Source organism: Pteropus medius, unplaced genomic scaffold (genome assembly GCF_902729225.1).
Source record: "Pteropus medius unplaced genomic scaffold, Ma_sr-lr_union100, whole genome shotgun sequence".
Taxonomy (NCBI): Eukaryota; Metazoa; Chordata; class Mammalia; order Chiroptera; family Pteropodidae; genus Pteropus; species Pteropus medius.
In genome coordinates, this window is record NW_024356335.1 from 1,277,345 (window position 1) to 1,302,889 (window position 25,545).

Sequence of the window (25,545 nt, forward strand, 5' to 3'; positions counted from 1 at the left end):
AAAAACAGCAGTTTTGTATGGAAAACAAAGGACAGCTGTCATGAAGAAACAAGGAAATTGCAAATAAGGAAATCTCAGGGAAAAAAAAAAATACTTCTAAATACAAAATGCTCCTGGCAAAGCACCCAACATCAGGCTTGCCTCCTCTAACCCAGTCCAAGACCATCTCTGTGAGGAGCCCAAGGGTAAATGCACCAGAGGCCTGAAACAACCATTAAAAAAGGATAAGGGAAGGGCGAGTATTTACCCAAGAGCCAACAACTTTGTGGAAAACTGGAATCAATCATTGTAAAAAGGAAACCCAAGTTAACTTAAAAGCATTTTTCCTTAAAAATTACTAACCCTGTTTTTTCTCCTTGGCCATTCTTTCTTTGACAGTCTCACAATAAATAATTAGTTTGACACTCATTTTTCCTGGCACATATATTTCCTTCTGCTTAGCTCCATCCAACATTTTAAGAAATAAAAAATATTTCCCTCCCAATATAATAATTCTTCCTTTATCAAAAACTTTTTTTCCTGCTTAGAAACAATGCTGCAGATGAAATTTCTATAAATGGAAATGACATACAAAATCTAAAGTCTTAGAACAAAAAGTGCCTGTCCAGTGTGGGGATGGCTCTTACATTATCAGAGACAGTGATTTTTTTTAAGCGCTGGAAGATGTATGACAGGTAAACACAGAAAGGACACAGGGGTCCTTATCACATTGTATTTCTGCTTCCCTTTTTACACCACGCCCTTCAACACATACTCCAACCTACACACATTCCGACCTACACACACACAAGTGTACACACACACACGTGAACACACACATACACACACACATTTTCTGGATAGCAGGAGCTTGCTAAACTGCCTGCTTCTGCTTCCCCTGAGATCAAAGATAAGCAAACTCCAAATAAACTTGAAATAAAGAAAAATTCAACATTAAAAACAAGTTCTAAATCACTTGCAAATCAGCTCCTGCTCCCAGTTTTTTAGGAAAGGAGGACTTTGGCGCCCCCTTTTCAGAAATACACGGAAGTGCTAGGACAAGTGACTGTCAACAGGTTTCCAGGAAACTGAGTGTGTGTCTGCTCTGCATGTATGTCTGCTATTTAGAAAACTGAAGTCAGAATTTCATATATGACTGCAGTTGCCCAATGTGGCAAGAGAACAAGATGCAATTTCTCACGTCATTTCAAGGCCATGTAACTAGAGGAAAGAACAAGGAGCTGGCCATTAAAAAGAAAAAAAAATAGTGAACTCGATGAGACCAGTATTCTTTAATAATTTCACTCAGGTTTCCTAGATTTTGTCTCGACACCACTTAAAACTCCATGTATACAATAAATTGTCAGACAGATGCCATACTAGCATAGTATCCATGTGACCTACAAAACATTTAAATATTCTATCCCATTTTCCCCAGAAACTATAATAATGTCCTGAGACATTCCATTATTTCAGCATCAACCTACCTAACCTGGCACTTCCATACCCAAAATCAAGGCAAAAGTCTTTTGAAGGAACACTTACCCTGATTTTCTGCTCCTAAAGCATCACCTTGATCAGTCAGAAGTGCCTGGTTTCTCATTAAAAAATAAATGAACAGAAAAGCTAGGGGACAGTGTACACGGTACAAGGGCCTCTGCTTTACATGGCAGGCACGGCAGGCGAAGGAAACGCGTATCAAGGGAATGTGCTTTCCACCACTGCAGGAGGAGCTCTAGCAACAAGGGGTGAGGCCTGCCTTCGAAGAACTTACAGAGGGAGGAGCAGGGAGCCAAGGGGGAAGAAACAAGCACTGTATCGAGCATCCACCAGTGTGCCACACATCGTGTCATTTGGTCATCCTCAGAGCAACCCATTACAGTGACAAAGCTTCCAGTTTAGGATTACAGAACAAGTACAGGGCAAGATTTCTGTCTCAGGTGTGATCCTATGTCACTCTCTCCTACACAAAGTTCTACATGCCACATCAGTTCAGAGCAGACACACGTGACCTTCCATGACCAGGTCTCTGTCTCCCTCGGCCCCCTCTTCCTCCCCAAAACACACACACTTGACACTCCCCCAGCACTAAACTGACAATAATTTCCTAAATGCTCATACCATTTCAAGCGTATCCCACCTTGGCATATAGTAGTTTTTGCCCCTTGATAGTCAGTTCACAGAACTCCTAGTCACCCTTCAAGTCCCAGCTGAGAGATCACCTCTTCCCAGAAGCTTTCCTTGACCACCACGCGTCCATGAGAGTTTATCACTCTCATTGACGCAACTTGCCCATCCTTTCACATCTGCCTCCCTCACGCCGGCAGACTGGCGCACAGCAAGCGCTAAATGGAATCTGTTCAATTAAATCGGGCTGATTTGAGCACAACTGTCCAAATGGAGGAGTTGGGGAAACTCTGAGCTGGCCCTCAAGGAGCAGTGACAGTAGTAAATGCCTTGATAAAGTGTAAGAGAACATTTACTGCCTCATTTACCATACTGGGATGAACATAAGACAAACTCAAATGTAAAGCAAGTTCAATTTTCAAAAAGAAAAAAATCCACAAAACCATGTCCTATTATGCATCCTAGTCTGGTCCAAACGTCTGTGATGATATCACAGGAGTGAAATCCTTGGATTTCTGCATTTTATTACCAATGCTGTCTCATCAGTAGCTCCCATGTAGCTGCTCCTTAGCAACCTCCACCAAATCTGCCTTTATCGGCCCACCCACAGTTACTGAGTAGCCAGCGTGGCTTCCAGAACAAAACTCTTTAAACAGAAAACCGAGGTACAACTCAGTGACCAGCATTTAGAAAGATGACTGCGTAAGACACTGTGATGGCTACCTCGTTACCCACTGACTTACCTCCAGCATCCACTGTCCTCCAAGCTCACCCATGTGACCCCCACACACACGCCCTGCTCAACCACTCCCAACTCCCAGAGTACCCAGCACCAAACCACCCAACAGCCAGAGCTGTTGTGGGGAGAGACAGGGCTGGGGGAAGGACACACAACTGCTCTGCACTCTCGACCCACTGCAGCCACCCAGGCAGGCACCGCTTCGTACTGGCTGCCCTGTTTGGTGTCATTAAAAGAATTCCTCCTGTAACAGATGCCTCTGTGAGTCTCGGAAAGCAGCCTGCTTCCCATCCCTGTCAGGGCCTGCCTCATCCACACACCTTCAACATGACACTGTGAGGTGCCCACTTTGCTGACCTCTAGGAGAAGGGGGTCCCGGGCACAAATGCCACAAGGGGCCACATCTCCAGCCAATCTTTTTAAAATATCTGCTCTTATTAACAACAGGACACTGGTTTAAAATAAAATAAAATAAAATAAAAAAAGACTAACTCCCATAAACAATGTAAAACATAAGCCCTCAAACTCAGAAAAATGTGTGTAACATACAGGACATTAATAACTGAGAGCTCACAGAAAACATCAGTACACCAACAAAGAAAGAAAACAGCAGCTTTCAAAAAAAAAAGGCAGAGGCCTACACACATTTAGAAACACTGTTCAAGTTCACTAGTAATCAAAGAAATACAAATTGAAATTAACCATTTTTTTGCGTTTTAGATTAGCAAAAATTAAAAAGAGTAATACCCAGTGCTGACAAAAATGCAGTGAAATGGGTACTTTAATATACTTGTAGAAGTAAAAATGGATAGAACTTTTAATGGGCAACTTAGAAACATCAATCAGAAAGCATAAAGCTGTACTCCAAACTAGGAAATCTACTACTAGTTATTCTAAAGAAAATAATGGACAAGAACACAAATTATGTATGTAAAAAGATCACCATTTAGATTAGCAAAAAAAAAAAAAAAATCCAACAATCAGGAGATATGGAAAATAAATAAAATACTATACAGATGTCCAAAGATGTAATATTTTTTTGGCAGTAGAACAATGTCCATAATCTAATATTTAGTGAGAAAAAAACATGTTCTAAAACAATATTAATATATATGCTTCTATAATACGTATTATAAAAATCTGGAAGAACATAAATCAAAAATATTATGCTTATTTCTGGGTGGTACTATTTTCTTTTTGCTTACTTGTATTTCCTTATTTTTTTTCAAAAACCATGAATTACTTGTAATTTTTTAAGGTATAAACTTGGAGAAAATAAGAATCTGACATCGTGGAGAAATGAAAAAGATAAAAAAAAGCAAAATGACCGAGACCTTACCAGCTGTCACAGTCTTGCTGTGTAACGTAGCAGCAGGCAGCTTATTCCTGAAATTTGTATACAGGGGCCTGAAGGTCAATCCATGCATGAGTCAATAATCCCAAGTAACGACAGCAATCAATCATCAGAAACAAACAAATACACCAGGTCTCTCTATCAGCATCCTTAGAAGGGCTTCCTTAGGACAGTCCTAGAGGTAAAATCATCCTAATAATCAAGTCTTTTGAGCATATCAGTGCCAAGCCACTTACCCAGAAGTCTACTCTGTGCCCAACAAATTACTAAAAGGACCACAACAAACACGGTGTTTAAGAACTTTCAAAGCAGTCATGTCCGTGTTGTCTGCTCTTCAGACAGGGCAGGTAGCAGGAGTCTCATTTGATGAAAAGGGAGACTGACTCTCGGAGATAAGGAGTTTGCCTGGATTACAGAGCCAGTGATTAGCAGATCTGGGAATCTGCACCCAGATCATTCAGAATTTAAAGTGTCTGACATTCTTTCCATTCAACCATGTTACCTCTTAAATCACAAAGCTTAAAGCTTAAAATCAAGATTAGCAAGTAAGCACAGAAGCAGCTAGATTTTCTTAGCTCTCCACCCCTAAAAAGCACGCTTTCTAGCTTGCTTTTTCTTCAGATTTCAGAAACAATTACCACACATCTGGATATAGTTAATTTGTGTTGCTTTGCTTGGAAATTCAAATGAGACTGAGATTTTAGTTAAATGTCTTAAATGATTAAACAGATGCCACTCACTGTTTAGCAATGCCACTCAAGTATCTGTTCTGGGTATTTATGTTAATATAGCTCCATTCAAAAAAAAATGAAATTAATCTCCATTTTCTAAAACCTCTAAAGGTGTTTATCTACATTAGTAGCTCAATTTGAACCTAACTTTTTCTGAGAGAACAATTCAGGACAAAATATGAAATATATCAAAAAAAATTTACTATCTAAAGATAATACTTTTACTTGCTCTATATAAAACATCTGCATTAATATGGCTTGAGGACAGTGGATTATTTTTAAAAACATGAACGTTATTTTTATAGAGTTCATTAAAGAACTAAATCAAACAGCGATTCTAGAAATGATGTCATCAGACATGCTGAAGAAACAATAAGACTGAAATAATTTTCTGAAACCTGCTGCTCTAAGTCAAACTCTAGGAAGGATCTGAAAGGCAACTGGTAGAAATTTGCTTTTTCTTGTAAGGTCTATGCTCACGACTCTCAGATTGGGGACAGAGAAAACAAGGGAGAAAATCTACTGAGGGCCTTATAGGTCCTGGACCTTGAGCTCAAGTGGTATAGATATTTCCCCATTTTACAGACAAGGAAACTGAGGCTCAGCTAGTTTAAAGGCAATACAGTCAATAAAAGTGGAGTCAAGAGTCATCAAGCCTGGGTCTTGTGGCTCTTAAGTCCATGCACCTTTCAGAAGAGCAACTTCTTACTCATTCCTTCAAACCATGCCAATGCCCACCTGGCAGCAGGCTCTGGAGACACACAGCTCCAGCATTTCCTCGCTCTTTTCCCCCAGCACACTGCCATGGCCCTCTGAGACCTGCAAGGCTGCCCAGCTACTCCCAGAGGCATCATCACATCAAGCACAACGTGAATGCTGGCCCGGAAACGGCTCGGTGCAGCAGCCCTACCACCCCAGCTTCCTCCCCCGCACGAAGGGGATAAAGGCAGAATGTATCTCCTTGTGACCTGAGCGAGATGATGCATTTAAAGATGAAAGGCTGGCACATAGTAAAAGCTCAATAAAAGCTAGCTATTGTAATTGCTCTAAGACAAGGTCCTCGTCCTCCAAGAGCCATTTTATACGATCATTCTCGATAAGTCCCAGGGTTGGCAGCTTTAATGGAAACAGAGGTCTTTAAAATCTCTTCTCTCAAAGTTATAAAGTTCTGAAAAACAGCTGGAAATGAATTTCTACAGCTTTTCCCCAAATCAATTTAACCAGATCTTTTCAGGAAAAAGAAAAAAAAAAACAAAACGAAAATCCTGCCCCGGCTAAGGAGGGGTCCACTGTAAGCACCCAAGGACCTGTTCGCCACGGTGGCCTGCCAAGGTGTAAGACGTACGCAGCGATGAAAGAGTCACACACAGAACTTCCTAATCCATCAGTGTCAGCTCTCCCCGACAGAGTGCTTACTCACTCTTGCTCATTGTTAGTCAACTGGCCACTCATCTTGGGTAAAATTTGGTGTTTTCCATAGCCCCGTGGATTGGGATCATTTTTCACTTCGTTCCTGTCTACAAGACCTAGTCTCCTGGTGCTGGTTTTTGCTCTGGAGGCCAACGCTGCCAATGTGTGAAGAGCTGATTTATGAATATAAAACAATGTTGGTGCCAGGGGACCACATTCAGCCACTAGAGAGCAGTGAAGCACCTCTCATGGCTGGGGAAAACTCACAACACTGAGTTGAAGTGGTTTAATTGTATGCATGCATTTCATTATCAGTCTTGGCCAAAAGCTTCCAGGCGAGGCAGGCCAAGCAATCAGACAATCTTGCATGGGTTGCTGAAATCTGGATTTGTCCTTTGTCAGCATAAACAGTTTAATTTGATGTTTTCACTCCTGAGTAAGCACTGAGTATTACATTTAAACCCCTCGTGAGGGGGAAGAATGTTTCCTTTTCATCAGCAAATGTACCTCAATGTTAGAGAGTCCAGCTTTTATTTTCAATAAATTTTTAAAAATTATTCCACTTAATATACCTAGAAATATTTTTAAAGCATGTATTTTCACTCGAAATTAATTTCTTAAAAAATACAGTTCCTTTTCTAAATGTAGCCAAAAAGAGTTAAATAATTTAAGACACCACTTGAACAGAGATTTTTCTTATAACTGTACGTGTAACATCTCATTGACCTGACAGGTTATAAATACTTATTCCTAAGAAAAGACTAACAATCGGGGCATCCAGGCCTAAAAAGTGAAAGGTTTTATTTTATCAATGTGTTTTAAAGAAATGCCACACGGTACGAGGACAGAAAATTGTTCTCCTTCAAAATGAGGAGTCACTTAACTCCACGTTGAGGGGATAAGATGGCGGGTAAAAATTACCTTAAATACGCCTCATAATCAGTCTCCCGCATCTTCAGGCCCTGCCCGGAAACGCGTTCTCACTCAGCACGCACTCTGCTGAGCACAGGGCACGCACCCCTCCCTCCTGCTGCAGGAGCTCACGGAGTCTGAGCTGAGTCTTTCAAAGGCATCCTTTACTCTGGTCCACTTTCCAAAATAACTTTCCAAAGTGCAGGTTATCCCACTTTGCAGGTCTTGCCAAGTTTTCCTGTCCCTCAGAACACGGAAGGACAACCACAGAGTTTAATAATTTCTAAAACACATCCCGTCTTAATCATAAGTAAAGGTTTATCTTGTCCATACAGCCTGTGTGCAAACAATAAGAAATCCTACTAAAAAAAAAAAAGTGTAAAGTGCTGTATTTTTTCTCAATTTACCTGTGGACTAGATGCCATGATCTCCATTTTACAGATGGGAAAACATGAAGTTCAGAGAAGTAAAGGAAACCACCCAAAGTCACACAGCTAAGGCAAATCCGGCTGACAGCAAATCCCTAGTCCTTTGAACTCCACTGTGAAAAGTCCTCTCATGCATAAAATGACTTTCCACTTAGTATGTACAACAAGAAAGTAAAAGACCATCGAGCCTAGGTTATCGAACTATAAAGGCACTTTTCTGAAGCAGAGTCAATTCTGAAACAAGAGCAGGGAAAGATGAATCAGTTACCTCTCTCTCTGAGGTGGAGTTTAAAAACAAAGGACTTAAAACTGCAAGCACTGCATTTAACTGTTCCGAAACATACTCCTGGCATGGGCTTTTACTTAACTGTATAATAAGGACTGAACCCAAGTCAGAAAAGACTTGATGGCAAAATGTCAGAGAAGAAAAAACAGGAAGAGTAGCACCCTATGCATTAATTCAAAACCTCACCATGTTACCTACCATAGACCTTTAACATTTCTTATGCAGAATCAAGAACTAAGTCCACTCTAATTAAAACAGATTAAGAACTAGCAAAGGCTGTCTATATTATATGCCCTGCAACAATATGATGAATTTTAGAAGTAAATACGTTCTCATTTCCTAACATACTGGCACCCTCTATTGGTTTAGTACCACCTTTACAGTAACAACCAGGAATCAAGACGCATAACTCCACTCTCACGGGCTTTTGGTTCTCAGATGTTTAATTCCTGGCATTCCATAGCGGCATAAATTTTAAGATAGAAAATCCATACACTATACATTTTAAATCTCATGAAATCTTCCTTATATTAATGAAAGCAGGGAAAACGGCTGGAGAAATCTTAGTACACAGAACTGCACCGAGAATGTATTAGCACTAAAATTATCAAAATGCCACGTACCAAACATCTATGCTGTGCCACATACCAAGAGTTTTACGTATGGTATCTCACTTAATCCTCACGCATTTCCCACGGGACAGTTCCTCAAACCACCATTTTACAGAAGACATCAGTGCTCACACTCAAGAGCTAATAAATGTTGGACTTAGGTTTGAACCCAGTTCGACTCCAAAGACTAGCTCTTTTCAATGTCCTACACTACCTCAAAAAATGACACCAGGACAACAAATGCACAGAAAAGGCACCAGGTGCTTTACAGAGCGTGTTCACACATAACATGATACTGCAGCATCTCAAGAGCCCTGTGAACTTTCCAGGTCAAAAACAACTAGCTTCTTCCTAGAAATGAGGAGTTTGAGGTTCAGAGAGATTAGGTGACTCCCTGGTCAAGGGACAGAACTGCCACCAGGGCTTCCACCTCTTTTTCTAGGATTCTAGGTTATATCTCAGATGGTTACAAAAAGCCCACTCTGAGTGGTCATTTCTGGTGGGCAGAGCTCTCTACAGAAGGGGGCTCCCTCCACAGCACAGCCCCTGACCCACAGAGGGCAGGGGCGGAGACTCACTCCAGTACTGATGGAGACACAGGCTTGAGGGCCCCCTGCACAGTCACACGACCCATACAGGTCAGGAAAAGAACTGTCCAGCAATGCCAGAGCTATGAGGTCCACAGGCCCTCTGAGATGGCGCTCAGGGAGGCCTGGGAACTAAATACAGAACTGCTCAGTTCGCACCTGATTTCAGAGTTGGAAATGAATGTGGAAAAACAGTTGCATCTTGTAGCACACTAATTTGATCCAGTGCAGAAAAATTTTCAAAACTGAGTCATGTGGAGATGTCAAAATGTCTGCACAAAGGTTGCACTTCGGTGTAAAAAACAGAGAAAATGGCAGGCCTGAATTCCCTATCAATGTTCCTATGTTCCAACCTAATTCTAAGATTCTTTTTTGCCCGCAAGGTGAGACACTGGTCTGTTTACAATTCTGTCCTGAATCTTTTCACTGGCTAGGGGGCTTCATAAATTGGGACTTAAGAGGTACATCCCAGTAATTAGGAAACAGCAGAACCAGTTTATCTGGAGATCGAATTTTACTTGGATGGCCCTGGCAGTGACCCCAAGTCCTCTCTAATGATGCATATCAATGTTTATTCCTTAAGTCAGTATTCCTAAATTGTCCAAGGGCCTCATTTCCAGGAATGTCATGCTTGAGATTTTATTCATATTAATTCTCTATGTGAATAAGTGGGCAAAAACAAACATTGCATATACCTTGCCGCTGCTGCTGCGAGGAACACTGCCAAACTAACAGCAAAAGATGGTCCCCAAGCTTCTCCTGACACTACTTCAGTTTGCCTAATAAAGGAAAGCTGGCAAATTAAAAGAAAATAAGCTAATTAATCTGAGAACAAAAAACCTACATTCTACCTATAAAAAGTAAAACTATAACCCTGTGCCCTTAATAGAAAGTCAAAGAATCTTGCCCAGATTTCAACAATCACACTGATAACTGATCACCTGCAATCTCTCACAAATTATTCTCTTAAAAATAATAATAATTAAATGAAACCCAAGGGGCCCTTCTTTTTGAGAATAAACCAAATCATATTTGGTCTGGACCACGGGCCACACACCACTGAAGCAATACCACAGCCAAGGAGGAACACTCCCAAAGACCTGGGTTCCTATCCCAGATCACGCACCTCCTGGATGTGGGGCCTCAGCATACCTCTCTGAGCCTCAGCTTCCTCATCTCTAAGACAGGGATGGTAGTACCCACCTCACAGTCTTGCAAAAATTAAATCAGTAAAGCATCTCACAACACCTGCTGGCACAGCAGCTGGGAAGCTGCTGGATGAATGTTGCTCTCATTATGGTCGACATCACGTCCACAGAAAAGGTTTTAGGGCAGAAGTTGTCCAAGAGTCATATCACAAGGAGTTTGTTCATTCTCCTCGAGTAAACCCTGGGGAAGGTGAGCCCTCAGAGAAAAGGCTCCTGGACCTCACGCTCTGCGAGCTGTGCCAGCATGTTAAAGATGTGCAGAGCAACACAGGTGTCTTCTAGTCAATGCAAATTAAGAGTAGCCTTCAGGCACCTGGCTAGTCGCCAGTACAAGCCCATGGTAGACAAAATTTAGACACCCTTGTCCTATGGGTAATTTTAGCTTCCAGCTTTTACCGTCAAATCATTTGATGAAAAAAGATTAATTTCAAAAAAGTTTTGTTTTTATTTCTCATAATAAAAAACTTATTTAACTAAAGCTTGAGAAATTACTGAAATATTCATTTTCTCACTTAAGCTACACGTATGGAAAGCCTCGCTTCACAGTGAATGTTAACGCTCCATGGGAAGATTTCATTTAGGAGGGCCCTCAATTTTACCTGCAGTTTGAGATGTGGTAGCTCGCCCAAAATAAATAAGGTAAATTAAAACAAAGCCCACCAAATATTGGCAATTCTGTGGGTCTCGCTCAAAATCCAGCTCCCCATCTCCTTAGGAAAAAAAAGAAAAAAGAGTAACAACAAGAACCGTCATTACGAAGAAAGGCAGCAACTCAGTTACTGCCACTGGGAAAAATGCACGCAAGCCGGACTCGAAAGTGAACAATGACTAAAAGAAACTACAAGAATGACAAAGGCAAAGCCAGGGCCGTACAACTGTATTTTCTTTCATTGTCTGGGAAAGAGCTCCTCTTCCAATGGACTAGGATTGGGAAAAAATAAATAACACTCATGTTGTCCTGGGGTGGTAGAATTGTGTAACTTTTTTAAATTTGCCTTTGATACTATAAAGCTGTTTTAGTAAATATTGTCTGTTAATATACAGGACGGAAAATCTGCATAGGCCAGTCAAAAACAGGCAAAACAAATAAAATGCCCTTTGCGAATTTGTATATTTTCAGTATTTAGAAGCAAAGCTTAATAGCTTAATAAAGTAACATCTTTAAGATGATAAAATCAAAGCAGCTATGTTTTACTGGGGCTTACTGGAGCTGGAAGATAAGGGTTCAAATCCCAGCTTTGCCATTTACAGACAGAGCAGTAAGAGGCAAACTTTATCTCATTTAAGTTTCAGGTTTCTCATTAATAAGATACCAATGACAGCATCCCTTGGATAGAGTTTTAACTGAAAACAACGTGACAGCACGAGCAGACTGGCACAGAGACACTCCATAATGTACTTTAAATTTAAACTAATAGTAAGCTCAAAAAAAATGCAATGCTTTGTGCTAAACTGGGGCCACAAAAATGGAACACAATCTAAACCTCTATTCCAGGGGTACTGTGAACTGTCAGTTCACAAAAAGAAACAGCAGCTAAGATTTCTAACTCTAAGTTTCAGACATTCTTTGGCACAAGCAAGCTAGAAGATCAGAAAATTAATTCACCATCAAATATTCATGGAGTCACACAGGACTCTGTGAGACTCTGAGAGTAAGAAACAGATTCTCAGAGATCACAAATTTTCACAGGAGCGGGGGAGACAGGGGAAAGCAGAGTATGGACAAGGCTGGAATCGTGTTTCACACCAAACGCCCTGAGAGGAACGTACCACCTGAGCCTGGGCCAGTCACAATGGCTTTCCGACTAGACCTGGCTGAGCAGGAGGAGGAACACTCCAGGCAGAAAAGGCGTTTCTGGAGAAGGCAGCCCTGCAGCGCTGTGGTGTGAAAGCCTGTTTGATCAGTGGGGGCCTGCTGTGCAAGAGGGACCCGAAAAAAGATCCAGAGCCCAACCAGAAAGGAGGTGGCATCAGGCGGAGGAGTTACTCCAACACCACCACGGTCAAGAGCCACAAAGAGATGAGCACTAAGGAAGACAGGAGAGGACGGATGACAGAGACCCGGAATCTAGTCTAACGGCGGGCTGGTTTCTGAGTGATCCCTGTACTATCAGTGGCCATTCCTACCGCCTGGACTCATCCACGCCCTCAACATCTGGCCAGCTGTAATCTTCCTCTCTGCCTCCAGACTCCCCATGCCAATCCTCCTCCCTCCAGCTGTCGGACTGTTCTTTCTAACAAGCGAATCTTACCCTCTCATTTCTTGGCTTGAAAACATTAGATGGAAACCTCCAGGACAAAATCAAAACAACTCAGGCTGTATCATCAGGACCCTCTCCGGCTTGCTTCCCAGCCTCCCCTCTGTTCCCCTCCCCCGGACGTCCATGTCTTTGCTTCTGCGGCGCCCTTAGCATGGAACGCTCCCCCACCCGCTGCACTTGCCTCGCCCACCCAGCAAACTCTGGCCTTTCAGTTTCTTGACCACACCAGTCCCTTGTACACCACAGGGCCTGAAAAGTCTTTCCCCTGGGGGTAGAGAGTGGGGACGCAAACCCCTTGTTAATCTCTACTTATCCTCCAGGTCTCAGCTTGTGTGACTCCTTCCCATCTTTCGCCCACCAGATTGGCAAGAGTACCCAGTATGGTGAGGCTGTAAGAGAACAGCATCCTCACATTCTCTTGGTGGGGGGATAAACTAGTGCAATCTTCCTGGAGGGCAATTTGGCAATAGCTCTCAAAAGGTAAAACATGCTGCATGGCCATCTGCCACTTTACTGGGCCGCCCAGCAGCTGTTCCTCCTTCCTACGTCTGGGGAACCCCCTGGCCTTATGAGTGGGTGACTGAGCATCAGAAGAACCCACTCTCCCCCGTAAGGAGCTCTCTGGCGGTGAGCAAGACAGCAGGAAGACCCGGTTCCTGCAGCAGCCGGGGCGGTAGAGTGCGTAGCAAGCCAGCGCCCAGCACCAGCTATGTCAGCGGTCGGGAGCATTCTGTCCTCACCCACAACGGCCCATCCTGCAGCATGACTTCTGACACTGTTCTTGGCCCCAAACCCAGTTCCTGCCCTCCCAGCTATTCTGTGAGCCTCCTTCCATCCCTTAAAATAATTCCCCTTTTCCTTAAATCCTCTGGTGATTCCAATGCTTGCAACAGCGAATTCTCAGCAATACATGCACACACCCTAGCCAGAAAGGCCACTACTAGGAATTGATCTGAAGTATGTACTTACACAAATACACCAAGACACATCTGTTGCAGAAATCCGAAAACCAAAATATCCGTCAATAGGCGGATGGGTCATGATACAGCCATATCATGTAATTCTATGCAGCCGTTATCAAAGATAAGATATAGAGCTACATGCGCTGATACAAAAACTTCTTCAAAACAAGTTAACGGTAAGGAAATAGTATGTATAACATGACCTCATTTGTGTCTTTTTAATAGGGATAGAGAGATAAATGACAAATGATAGAGATATCTGAAGGTGTATCATAAAACATTTTCTAGGGAAAAAAAACCCACACAAGAAACTAGTTACTTTAGTGGAGGAATATGAAATAAGAGACTTAATTTTCATGCAATATTTTTTCCCACTTGAACATTTTGTCGACTTTATAAATTGCTTTCATTAGAAAATGTTTTAACGTCACTTGACTAGTAAAGACTTCCCAAACACCCATTATCCATATGCTCCTTCCTGTTATTCTCTCCTATTACTGTTCTTTTCCTCCAAGGCACTTAGCACAGTGCATTCTTTTAGATTAATGTATATTTACCTGTTTGATTCCTGTCTCCTACATAAGGCTATATGCTCTGAGGGCAGGTGCTATGTTGACCACTATACTCCCAGCACCCAGCACAGGGCCTAGCACATAGTAGATGCTAAAAAAAATCTGATAAATAAACAAAAGTAATTTATTCTTCTTTTAAGATTGAACTCAAGTGAAGTGAAGCTTTTCCTGAAATCCTCCAGTTTAGATGTGACCCTTTCTCCCTTGGGCCATCACTGGCCCTTGTACCTATCACCCTTGTCAGTTTATACATCTGTCTCCCCATTATACTGAGTATATTGAGGGCAAGAAGCCACACATTCACCTTTATCTGTGGAGCCTGCTCCAGCGCCTTTATACAGAGGGCCCTCAAGAAATGGGTGAAAATGAATAAATGAACAAATTAAACCTCAAAGTAAAAATTTACTCATGTATTAAAATCAGATGTTACTGATATCATAGTCTTCTCAATCTGGTCTCTTAAGATAGCAAAACTAGAATGTGTGGACTAATGATTTCTAAAGAGAATTGTGCTATAAACTCAAAGCTCTGGAACCTTTACCCTGGACTCACACAGACTTAGAGAAATGCGAGACACCATTCGCCAGGACAGAGCACAGAGTGGGGTCTGCGGGCACAGACACAAATCTGCTGGACCAGTCACTTTCGACAACTTTTCCTAAATTCAGAATTATGCTCATAAATTACTACAGTTCAAAAGCAAAAGAAACCAATTCAATTTTCCAGTCTTAAAAATGAAACTGCTCCATATCAATATTAAATTTCCAGAAATCGGTGATTTACTAAGATGATTTAAGACAAGATACTAAAAGATTTAAAGGTGGAGGGTTATGATATCTGCTATTTACTCTCGAATGGTTCCACACACAAAAAGTTAATAATAATAATAATGTGTGAGACAATGAAAACATATAATAATGTAAAAATAATGTGAGAGAATATGGTAAAATGTTAATTGAGAAATATGAATAAAGGGTATATAGGATTGTTCATTGTACATTGTTACTTTTCTGCAAGTATAATATTTTTTAAGTAAAAAAAGAGGAAAAGTACTTAATAGAAAAGGCTATTCCACCTTTGTATGTAAATGCATCAGATGGAGAGAAATAGTGCTTTCATCAAGATAACAAATACATTTGAATAAAGCAATTCAGAACGATTCTAAAATTACTATAAGTATCTTCATTTTAAAATAATTACAAAGATTCATCCATATGGTATCTGGGGGTAAATCACTCTCCCCACAAACAGGGAACATCTGTTGTATAAAAACCTTCTTAAAGGCTGCATAAGACAATGGAACAGCAAAGTCTCAAACTGGCAATTTCCAAACTATTCAAGGCAGCAGTGTTCCTAGCTCTGCAGAGCCAAGGTACCAAGACAAAAAAAATGTAACAGGTAAGCAATAGCTGGAAAACCGCCAGCTACACATGGCCTATTCGAATTTCTGGACCTATACAATTTGACTCAGAAATTTAACATAAAAGCTAGAACTTAAAAATTCCAATTCTTCTAAATATAGATTTATCACTTTTTTGGTTCATTAAAAAATATTTTTATCCAGCACGTAGAGCTAAAATACAAAGGTAAAAAGCTGATCTAAAAAGAGTAACTACTATTTATAGGCCAGGCACTGGACCAGATGTTATATACATTATTTCTAATCATTATAACCTGGTACGCATGGGACTATTTTTGATACCATTTCACAGATGAGAAGTCGAGATTCAGAAAGAAATTAAATGCCCATGATCCCTCAGAGATTAAGTGGTAAAGGGGGACTCCGGTCACTCCAGCTTAAAGAAAAAAAATCTGCATGTGCCAGGCCCGTTCCCTCAGCGAGGCCTCCTCTCTGGCCCTCCCTCTGCCCAGGAGGCTCACCTATTCAAACCTTTTTACGAGACCTGCTGTGGCCTTCCATTCAACACACGGGTCTGCCTTCCATCCCAATACTGCAAGTCCCCTCACCCTGCATTAATTTTTTTTAACTTTCTGTTTTGAGATAATTATAAATTCACATGCAGATGTTAAGAAATAATATATCAAGTTCTCATATACCCCTGAGCCGGTTCCCCTCAAAGATAATATCTTGCATAACCGTGATACAATATCACCTGCATTTTTTCACCTGGTATTTATCACTAAAAAGTGATATTATAGTAGCTGTTGTTATTGTCCACTCCCACTAAAAAATAAACTCCTTGCAAGCAAGAATCTTTATCAAACTTTTGTTCACTGTTATATCCCAAGCACAAAGAACAGGGCCCAACTAATAGGAAGAGCTCAATAACTATTTGTAGGATGAATCGAAGCACTGCACTGAACTGTCTCCTCTAACAGGAAATCGACCAGCTTTTTAACAGACCACCTTGGTGAATAAGAGGATTCTGAATCAGAGAAACATTACACTTACCCATGGTGACATAAGGCAACTTATCAGTTGATCCATGAGGATAGATGCTGTAGAGGTGAGGTCCAGTAACATCTACGCCCCCCAAAACTAGGGCTGCACCAATGTAACCTTGATACCTGGTTATCAGAGTATGCATAAGAGAGAGGAAAAAAAAAAAAAGAGCCCACATTATATCACTGTAACTTAACCAAAAGCTATATGAGAAATCAGAAAATAAAAAGCTTTTCTTACACTGCTAGTGTTTCATTAAGTGGTTACTGTTTTGATGGGAACAAAATGGGGAATGGAATGAACTTTAGTTCAAATCTATTATCGGCCAAAAAAAACTAAATTGTATGAGGCACTCCACTACCTTATTTCATCTCAGTCTCACGTCTCCCTTTAAAAGGGCTCTGTAATTCTCACTTCAGAGAAGATAAAACCAACCCAAAGACATTAAGTACTTGTCTCAGAGCCAAGCTTTGCTTACTGCAAAGATTATCAGCATCCTTCCCATCCACTTCTCTGTGATCAGTAGATGAGCTCCCAAGTTAACAATGAGTTGCTAAACTCAAGCTGTTCAAATTATCAGCCTCACCACAGCCTCACAGGAAAATGGCTAAGGTCAAAACACCTTCCCTTTAAAGAAATTCAGAAAAGTATAATCATAAATATGAGCTCATACTGAGTAAAAGAGAAAAGTATTTCATCATTCAGGGAAGCAAATGATGAAATAACTCCATGATAACCTATAAAACCCATTGCTACCGCCCACAGGATAAAGCTATACCTCTCAGGAACATGGACAGGAATACATTTTCCAACCCACCTCACTCCCACCTCTGTTTAATTGTGCACATATTTGTTCCTTTGGACCCTTTACCTGGCTGGTTGTCCACTTCTATAGATTGCTTTCCCTGTATTTGGTTCAATTGTTTACCATTAGAAGTGCTACGCTTGATAAATATACTGGATTTAAAATTCTCCACTGAGAGCCTTTAGCTCATTGGGAAGAAAAGAAAAATGAAACCAACACATGTGGAATTCGCCTAATGATATAATCATTAAAACTGAAATAATTAACACAAGAACCAATCAAAGTCATAACTTTAGATTGTCTGAGATAAAGCTACCCATCAGGAAGCATTCTAGGTAAACAGAATAGTCAAGTCCAATATTTCCTGTGTCCCTTGAGTGCCGAATTGTTATTTCAGAAACAATCTTCTATTTATAAGTGAAAAATTAAAAAGAGGGAAAAGATTTCAGAAGAAGCCTCAACAAGAAAGGGCCCTGACAGGGGAAGAAGGTGGTCCTAAGGCACATGAGCTAGCAGCAAGGTCAAGACGACATTCCATGGCTCTGGGATGAGAAGCCAGAATCACCAGACCCACCGCTCCCACCCCAGTCCACTGCCTGATCCACTACACCAACTACCTACCAAACAGGGTGTTTAAATAAAGTCAATAATAATCAGCTACTTCCCTTCAAACTAAAATATGTCTGTTTGATGCCTTTAAAAGAGTCTGAGATAGTTTGGCAAGTTACTGAAATCCTTAAAAACTGATGCAGAAATTCTACCTCCAGGAGTCTGATTCTAAGGATATAATAGGACAAATATGCAAAAACGAATGCACAAATATGTTTACTGCAGTACTGTTTCTGATGTTAGAAAAGTGGGAACAGTCAGAGGAAGACTTAGCTAAACTGATACAGCTATACAACAGAACACTACACAAACATGAAAACCATGCCACATTTTCTCACCCACTACTGACAGTAGTGCAACTTAGTATAATCTTTCTCAAGGATAGTTTTGGCAAAATGTATCAAAATGTTAAATATGCTTATCTTTGACCCAGCAATTCCACTTCTAGGAATTTATTTTAGAATATAGCCTAAGGAACTAATCACACAAGTATCCAAAGGTTCTGTGTTCCAAAGGGTGACAATACCTTAAATACCATAAAACGAGCAACATTGTCAATGTTCAAAAACTGGTTAACAGAATGGAATACTGTGATATCACTAAAAATTATGATATTCATCAATGGTTCTTAAACTTTTATGGGTCAAAGACTTCTTTGAAAAACCTATTAAAACTGTGGAGCCCAACCTTATAATAAGCGTACATAAAAAAAGTTTTTTACTATTTCAGGAGGGTTACAGATCTCCAAAAACTCCTCCATGGACTCTAGGTAAAAACCCTGGATGCCGAGCTATTCTACTGATGGGAATAATAGTCACAATACACAGGATCGGTTACAAAACACCTACAGCAGGATTCCATTTTTTGCAAATGCATAGAGTAGCATATATTATGTGTCATATAAAAGGTCCGAAAAAAATCTCAAGATTTACAATGTATGTGTCTAAATGGCAGATCATCAGGTAACATTTACTTCCTTCTTTTCACTTTTCTATATGCCTGGATTTTTTACAATGATCATACATTACTTTTTAAATAATGTTTTAAAAGACTATTTTCATTTTGAAATGCTCCAACACGGAAACCATTCAAGATGCCCTGGTACATGAAAATATTAGTTTATGTACAACTACGATCACATTACAGAACAAAATATGTATTATTAAACAAAGAAAAAAACCTGAAGGGTATAATCTGCTAGCACCAATTGCTTATGGGTGGTAGGAATCCACATAATTTCTACATTTTTTTACTTTACCATATCTTCTAGCTTTTTCTACTGTGAACATGTATGAGTATACGAAAAGAAAGATGGAAAGAACGAACAAATAAAGGAACTTAAAAGACTAGAAGTATATACATCCAACCAAAATGTGATTTTCCCTGAATGGCAAAATTTTTAGTTTTTTCTTTGGACTTTTCAGTATTTTCCAAATATTCTACAATGAGTATGTGTTACTTTCACAAGGAAAAAAATGCACAATATAATAAAATTTTTAAAAGAGCCTCTATGTGTTCATATAGTTTCCAGAAAAAGAGAACAGTATATCACAAAGATTTCTATTAGACTAAACAAAGAGGCCCCATGCTCAGAAGGAACAACTATCACATCATGCACATCTAGCCCTCACAAAGTAAAATAAAGAATTTCTCGTTTAAATAAGGAAATAAAAGTCCACCTGTTTATCAAACCCTCTTTTCTCACTGATCCACATAACAGGAAACAGGTTATTCAGGAGGGGAAAAAAGATACAGTAACAGCAAGAGTACACCTCATACTCTTCTTCAGCTTCTGAATTTGATGATCTAACTGAAGCAGGCCCTGTACAAGGCACTGTTGTAGCCTTGCTTCTTTTTTCATTTCCTCCTCAAAAGTCAAAAGACACAGAAACTATTATCCCCATTTTAGTGAGGAAGAAACTGAGGCTAAGAAAAGTGGGGTGAACAGCCCAAGGTCACACAACTGTAAGTGCTGGAGACAGGACTCGAACCAAAGTTCTAAAGTCAAATCCTGTGCTTTATTTCCTTAAAGCGCTGACTCATTTTATGTAACTCAACAAAAATGTTAGAAGACATAAAGGACAACAATTATCCTGGATTAAATTTTTAAATATTCCTCTCACAACTTCCATGAAATTTAACTTTTACAAAATATAATAAACTAAAAAAAAAACACTGAAAAAATAATCTAGAATTCCTAAAACATCCTAAAGAGATTAACAGAAACATATGTTAGATTTAGCTAAATGCTTTAAATGACACTGTAAGCAATCTTTAAATATTCTATTTACTGAAATTTTCCAATTAAAAATGTTTTAAATGTAATACACCACACAAACCAGCAGAGGGAGCACTGTATTTAAAATCAAAATCAAAAATGTCTTCAGAAATCTTGACATGTGCAAAAACAAGTTCTCATACTGTACTGGGAGAGTTTATTTCATAGGCAATAATTCTCCAGGTCTAGGATGATGATGATGTACATAAATAAATGGAAATCACTGACATAAGCGCTCGGTACAGCCAGAGCAGGAATTAGGTGGCTATGACTATGCTTCCTGCCCATATGATTCATAAGTCCTGGTCTCCTCACCTGTAAAATGGTAACTACTATACTACTGCTGCTGCAGCTACATTGAACTTCATACACACTTACTGAGAATCCACGTGCCACGCTAGACTCATAGATGAAGACCTGCAAATTTATAGGAAAGCAAGGGATGGGCAGGAAACAGCGGGAAGGGGCAGTGACTCACAGACCAGACACACGCTCCCGTGTCTAAATGTAGCATTTACCAGTTCCAGAATATTACTGCCATGTGTTACCCCACCCGCTTTCTGATTTTTTTTCCCCCAAAGAAGCCAGAAATCTAAATTTTTAATTCAAATCTCCCAGTTTATAATTACTGGCCACTATTTTTTTTTAAACCACTATGTGACCCAAATAAAATTTCTCTACAAGCTGAATAGGACCTCTTGAGCTGCCAGTTTACAATATTTGCTTTCTATTCCTGCTACTCTTTAATTGTCACAGGCCTGGAGGCAGCTGCTGCTGCTTGGGGAAAAGATAAAGAAAATGTTTCGTGTAAGTTGCTTAACGAATGAGGAGGACCAGAATAAAGATCTCTGGTCAACTAAAAAAAAAAAAAAGGACCATGATGCGCACATTCCACAAAGGAAAGAGGAGAGAATTTGTTAAAGGCAAGGCAGGTCCCAAAAGGAGAAGCCAGTATTCCAAGCCAAGACTAACTACCCGGGCTATTTCCTCTATTATATACTGCCTCTCTTCATGAGAAGCAAATGAAAAAATGGACTTATAAAGTGAAATCTGTCAAGACTATAAAGTGATGATATGATTATTAAGGAGGAGAGAAATTAAACTAAGAGGAACTGTCTGTGAGAGACAGAAGGGAGTAAAGGTCAGGCAAGTGACTGCATGTCTTTAAGCTTCAATTAGTTCACATATAAATTGGAGAAGCCCCTATCTCAGCATTAAAATGATGTAATGAGATCATGCAAAAAGCACTTTAGTACAGGGCCTGGCACAAAGAGATAAATACTGGTTAATATTGTTATTTTTCACTTCGTTGCTTTTCTCCCTTGAAAGGGGGAGAAAAAAATCATTTTTGCTTGTGTGTGTTTGCAAATGACTCAAAGGTTCCTTCCGGCTCTAACTTTCTTCCTATGAACAAAAATATTTTTTTTAATCCAGTAATATCCCTATGCCTCAAGAAATGACTCAACTGGTTGCACGTGATTTACTCATAAAAAAAAAAAGACCCCATAAATCCGAATCTATTATCAAAAGCCTCATAAAATTAAAACGGCTTTTTAGTAACAATTCATTTCTAAAATATAATGAGTATTACTGAATGCTTTTTCTCTCAACGTCTGGGCTTCCCTTGGCTGCAAAAGATGTTACAGAAATTCTCATTCTGAAATCTTACCTGAAAAGCATCTGCTTCAGCATCCGATTGGCCGTCACGACTCTGGGAAGGCGACCAGTGGAGAGGGAGTGGAGCTCCAAGTTGGAAGAAATGAGCTGGGTTGTCATATCCGTGTCTGCAGCTGTTCCAGCACCACAACAACTAAAAAAATACAATAACAAGCGAGCTGTAATTCAATCGCCAGAGAGCTCAATTAACAGTAGAGCTTCCTGGATAACTTCCATGTAGTTCAGGTGCATAGAGAGATGTTTTTGAGTATAACTGCACCATTGACTGCTCTCTAAACAATCTTAAGTAAACGTAAAATTGAACATACACATCTAATTATATGCCAATATACTTTCTATGGTCCAATGAAGCATATGAAATCACTAGTTTCTGTGCACCTAAAAGAGTACATTTAATTAATTCTACGATTACAGCTAAGTTGTACAAAAGGATAACGCATGTTAAAATTCTTGCAACTTAACATTTACCAAGTATTTAATACCAGGTGCCAGTCACTGCACCAAGTGCCGAGAATAAAGAAAACATAACAAAGTCCTAGCTCTTGATTTCAAAGCTGAGCAGAAGAGATACAAGTTAACAAAAATTATACCTTGTATAACACAACATAGTAGCGCAGGTACAAAATGTTATGGGAAATTGGAGGAGAAAGCAATTAATTCTGATCTTTGAGCAGTTTCCTATGAGCTGAATTTGGAAGAATAAAAAGACTATAAGCAGAGAACAGAAAAGGACATTTCTAAGCAGAGGGGCCGGCATTTGCAAAGGGGAAACAGCTTGGAGAGGAAGAGAACAGGGACATGAGGGAAACAGGGACAGTCCAGCTGTAACGGGAACAGGGATGATGGCAGCTAAGTAGGCTTTCTGTGAGTTTGCGTAAGGCCTGAAATATCATGCTCTAGAGTTTCGATTTTATCCTGAGAGCAGTGTAAAAATGCGCAAAGTCACTTGAAAAGTTTCTAAAGAGGAAAGGGACTTAATCAGATCTGTGTTTTACAAAATCCACTGTGACAGAAAAATGAACAATAGAGGTGGAGAAGAGTCCAGAGGCAGACGGGCGATTTAAATGACAGCTGCAATAGTCCTCCTGAGAACAAAATCCAAATTAAGGTCTCGGCAGAGGGAAGGATAGGAGGGAATGGATTTAAAAAGCACACAGAAGACATAACCGAGTACCAACTGGATTGAAGACTACAGCAAAGAGAGGATTTAAGGATGAATAGCTTAGGTGACAGGTGAATAAAATACCATTTAAGGGAGATAGAAAATAGATTGAACAAAAGGTTTTAGGGAGAAACAGTAAATTCAATTTTAGCCCTGACACGTTTGAAAATACAGAAGTTATTCAAACTAATCAATACTTACTAAATGTTAGGAGAAATGAAGTGTATTTTTGAACAGTTCTTGTCAGCAACAACCATTCCTTCAGTTGCCCTTGTATCTGCTCCAAGAACTATGCCATCCTATTTTTAAAAAATATATATTTTTAAGCAAGCTTACATACATAAACCACAGATCTCTACTTCAGTTTAGGGAAAACAATGTTGGCCATCCCCTGGTCCCCCAAACATCTACCCACCCACACACCAAAACTCCTACCAAAAATATTATGCTATACTTTCAGAATTCAAGAAGTTGTTTATTAACAGAAGTTATTGGTTGAATCCTGAGTAGGTGATAAAAATGATCATTCCTGTTTTCAAATAAAACTCAGAGATTCAGTGAATTCCTTATGAATCAGAGGTAATATGGGAAAGTCTGGATTAAGACACAGAAATCCTCCCATTAAAATAGCCATCTCTGTCAATTTCTTTTAAAAAGATGTCACTCTTTACCTTTAACGACAATAATCATTATCGCTTTTGACCCTTACAACAATTTAAGGACGGAGTTACTATGTCCATCTGATGGACAGAGAAAGTGTGGCTGTGAGAAGGAAAGTGACTTGCCCAAAGCTGGAAGCAGCATATCAGTTAACTGGCTAAATAGACCTGTCCGACCTCAAACCTTTTACTCTCCCATTACATCATCCTGCTTTCTAAAGTAATAACAAGACAGAAAAGTAATCGGCCTACTGTCAAAAACACCGCCAAGCGAGAATATAAACTGTTGATAAAGCGCACGAAACCTAACAAAGTCTCTCTTAAAGGATCATTTCTTGATGTCTCTGTAACACGAGCCCTTCCCAACAGAGCTCAAAGAAGTAAAGGAAGCCTGGTTCATGTAATCAGTTCAGTCACTACTTTTGGCCTGTCCCGGCTTACCTTATAGACCACCCCCGCAATGGTTGTGCCAGTTTTCCGGGCTGCTGGAAGCTTGTACCCTTTCTTTGCAAAATCGGCTTCCAAGACGGCATTTCTAAGAGCAAATGAGAGAATAAAGCGTTGAAAGTCAAGATCACATTGCGCCGGACTGGCAGGAAGGGTACCTAACAGGGAACTAGGAAAAAGAACATACTATTTTATTTTCTCGCCCATCTGTTCACTCAATGCTCCCAACATCTGGACTATTACCCCGTTTTCCAGCAAAGAGAGCGTCAGAAAGGAGCAGAACCTCGCCTAAAGAGACGGAGAAGGAGGGTGTCCAAGCGCGCTGGAAAGTGGGAGAGCAGACCTGGCCTCAGGAGAACCCACGCTCAGGCCGTGATTCCCCTGAGTCACAGGGGCCGCGAGCCGCAGGCTCTGCCGTCCACCCTTCCCTTGGACTTCTCAGATCGGACCACGGCCCAGCGCCAACCCCGGCACCGCACTCCCGCTCCCGCCCTGAACCCGGCCGCGCGCATGGTCGCACCTGCGGCAGTTATCAAAAGAAAAACCTCCAACCGGTGGCTTATACACTGACACAGCCGCCATCTTCTTAAGAAAGTATTTCCGGGGCCGGAGGCGGGAGCAAAGAAAAAGAGCCGAGTACTTCCGGCGCCGCTGGCGACCTGAGCTGAAGGGGCGAGGCAAAGTCGGCGCTAAGGCGATTGGTCTTAGGAGTTGCGGGCAACTAGAGGAGCCCAGAGGTGTTTGGAGTATAACGCCCCAAGTGGCGCGGAGGAAAAACTGACTCCTGGAGCCGGGAAAGGAATTGTCCAAGGTGGACGCACCAGAGACCAGGCCTCCTGCAGACAGCTCCTCCAGATCAGAGCTGTTTCTACTGTTAATTCAGCTCCATGGGGCTTTGGAGACAAATACACGCACGTTCCAGACACAGCCCACTGCCTCCTTGCATTGAGCAAGTCTTCTCAACTCTGAATCTGTTTCCTCTGCTGTCAAATGGAAATAACAGCTACCTCGAAAGGCTGCTGTGAACTGAGCAAGAAGCACATGAAAAGATGTTTAGCATCATTAGTCATTATGAAATGCAAATCAACACCACATGCAATACCACTGCACAACCATTAAGATGACTATAATAAGAAAGACAGATAATAACAAGTGTTGGCGAGGGTATGGTGAAATTAGAACCTTCATATACAGCTGGTGGGAATGTAAAATGGTGCAGCTGCTCCAGAAAACAATTGGGCAGCTCTTCCAAAAGTTAAACATAGACCCAGGATTCCTCTTATATGTATATACACAAGAGAAATGAAAACATGTTTACAAAAACTCATACACAAAAT

At 40.5% G+C, this 25,545-nt stretch overlaps 1 protein-coding gene across 1 annotated transcript in view; it reads right to left on the bottom strand.

Annotated features, from left to right (window-relative positions):
- Window positions 1-24,886, bottom strand: part of PSMB7 (proteasome 20S subunit beta 7) — a 53,854-nt gene extending 28,968 nt beyond the window's left edge. The window contains exons 1-5 of the mRNA XM_039861534.1: window positions 24,729-24,886; window positions 24,203-24,296; window positions 23,304-23,401; window positions 21,933-22,073; window positions 16,581-16,696 (exon numbers count right to left, since the gene is read on the bottom strand). Coding sequence (XP_039717468.1) covers window positions 16,581-16,696; window positions 21,933-22,073; window positions 23,304-23,401; window positions 24,203-24,296; window positions 24,729-24,790 — 511 coding nt within the window. The 5' untranslated portion in view covers window positions 24,791-24,886. The remainder of the gene's footprint in view (window positions 1-16,580; window positions 16,697-21,932; window positions 22,074-23,303; window positions 23,402-24,202; window positions 24,297-24,728) is intronic.
- Window positions 24,887-25,545: the final 659 nt, after the last annotated feature.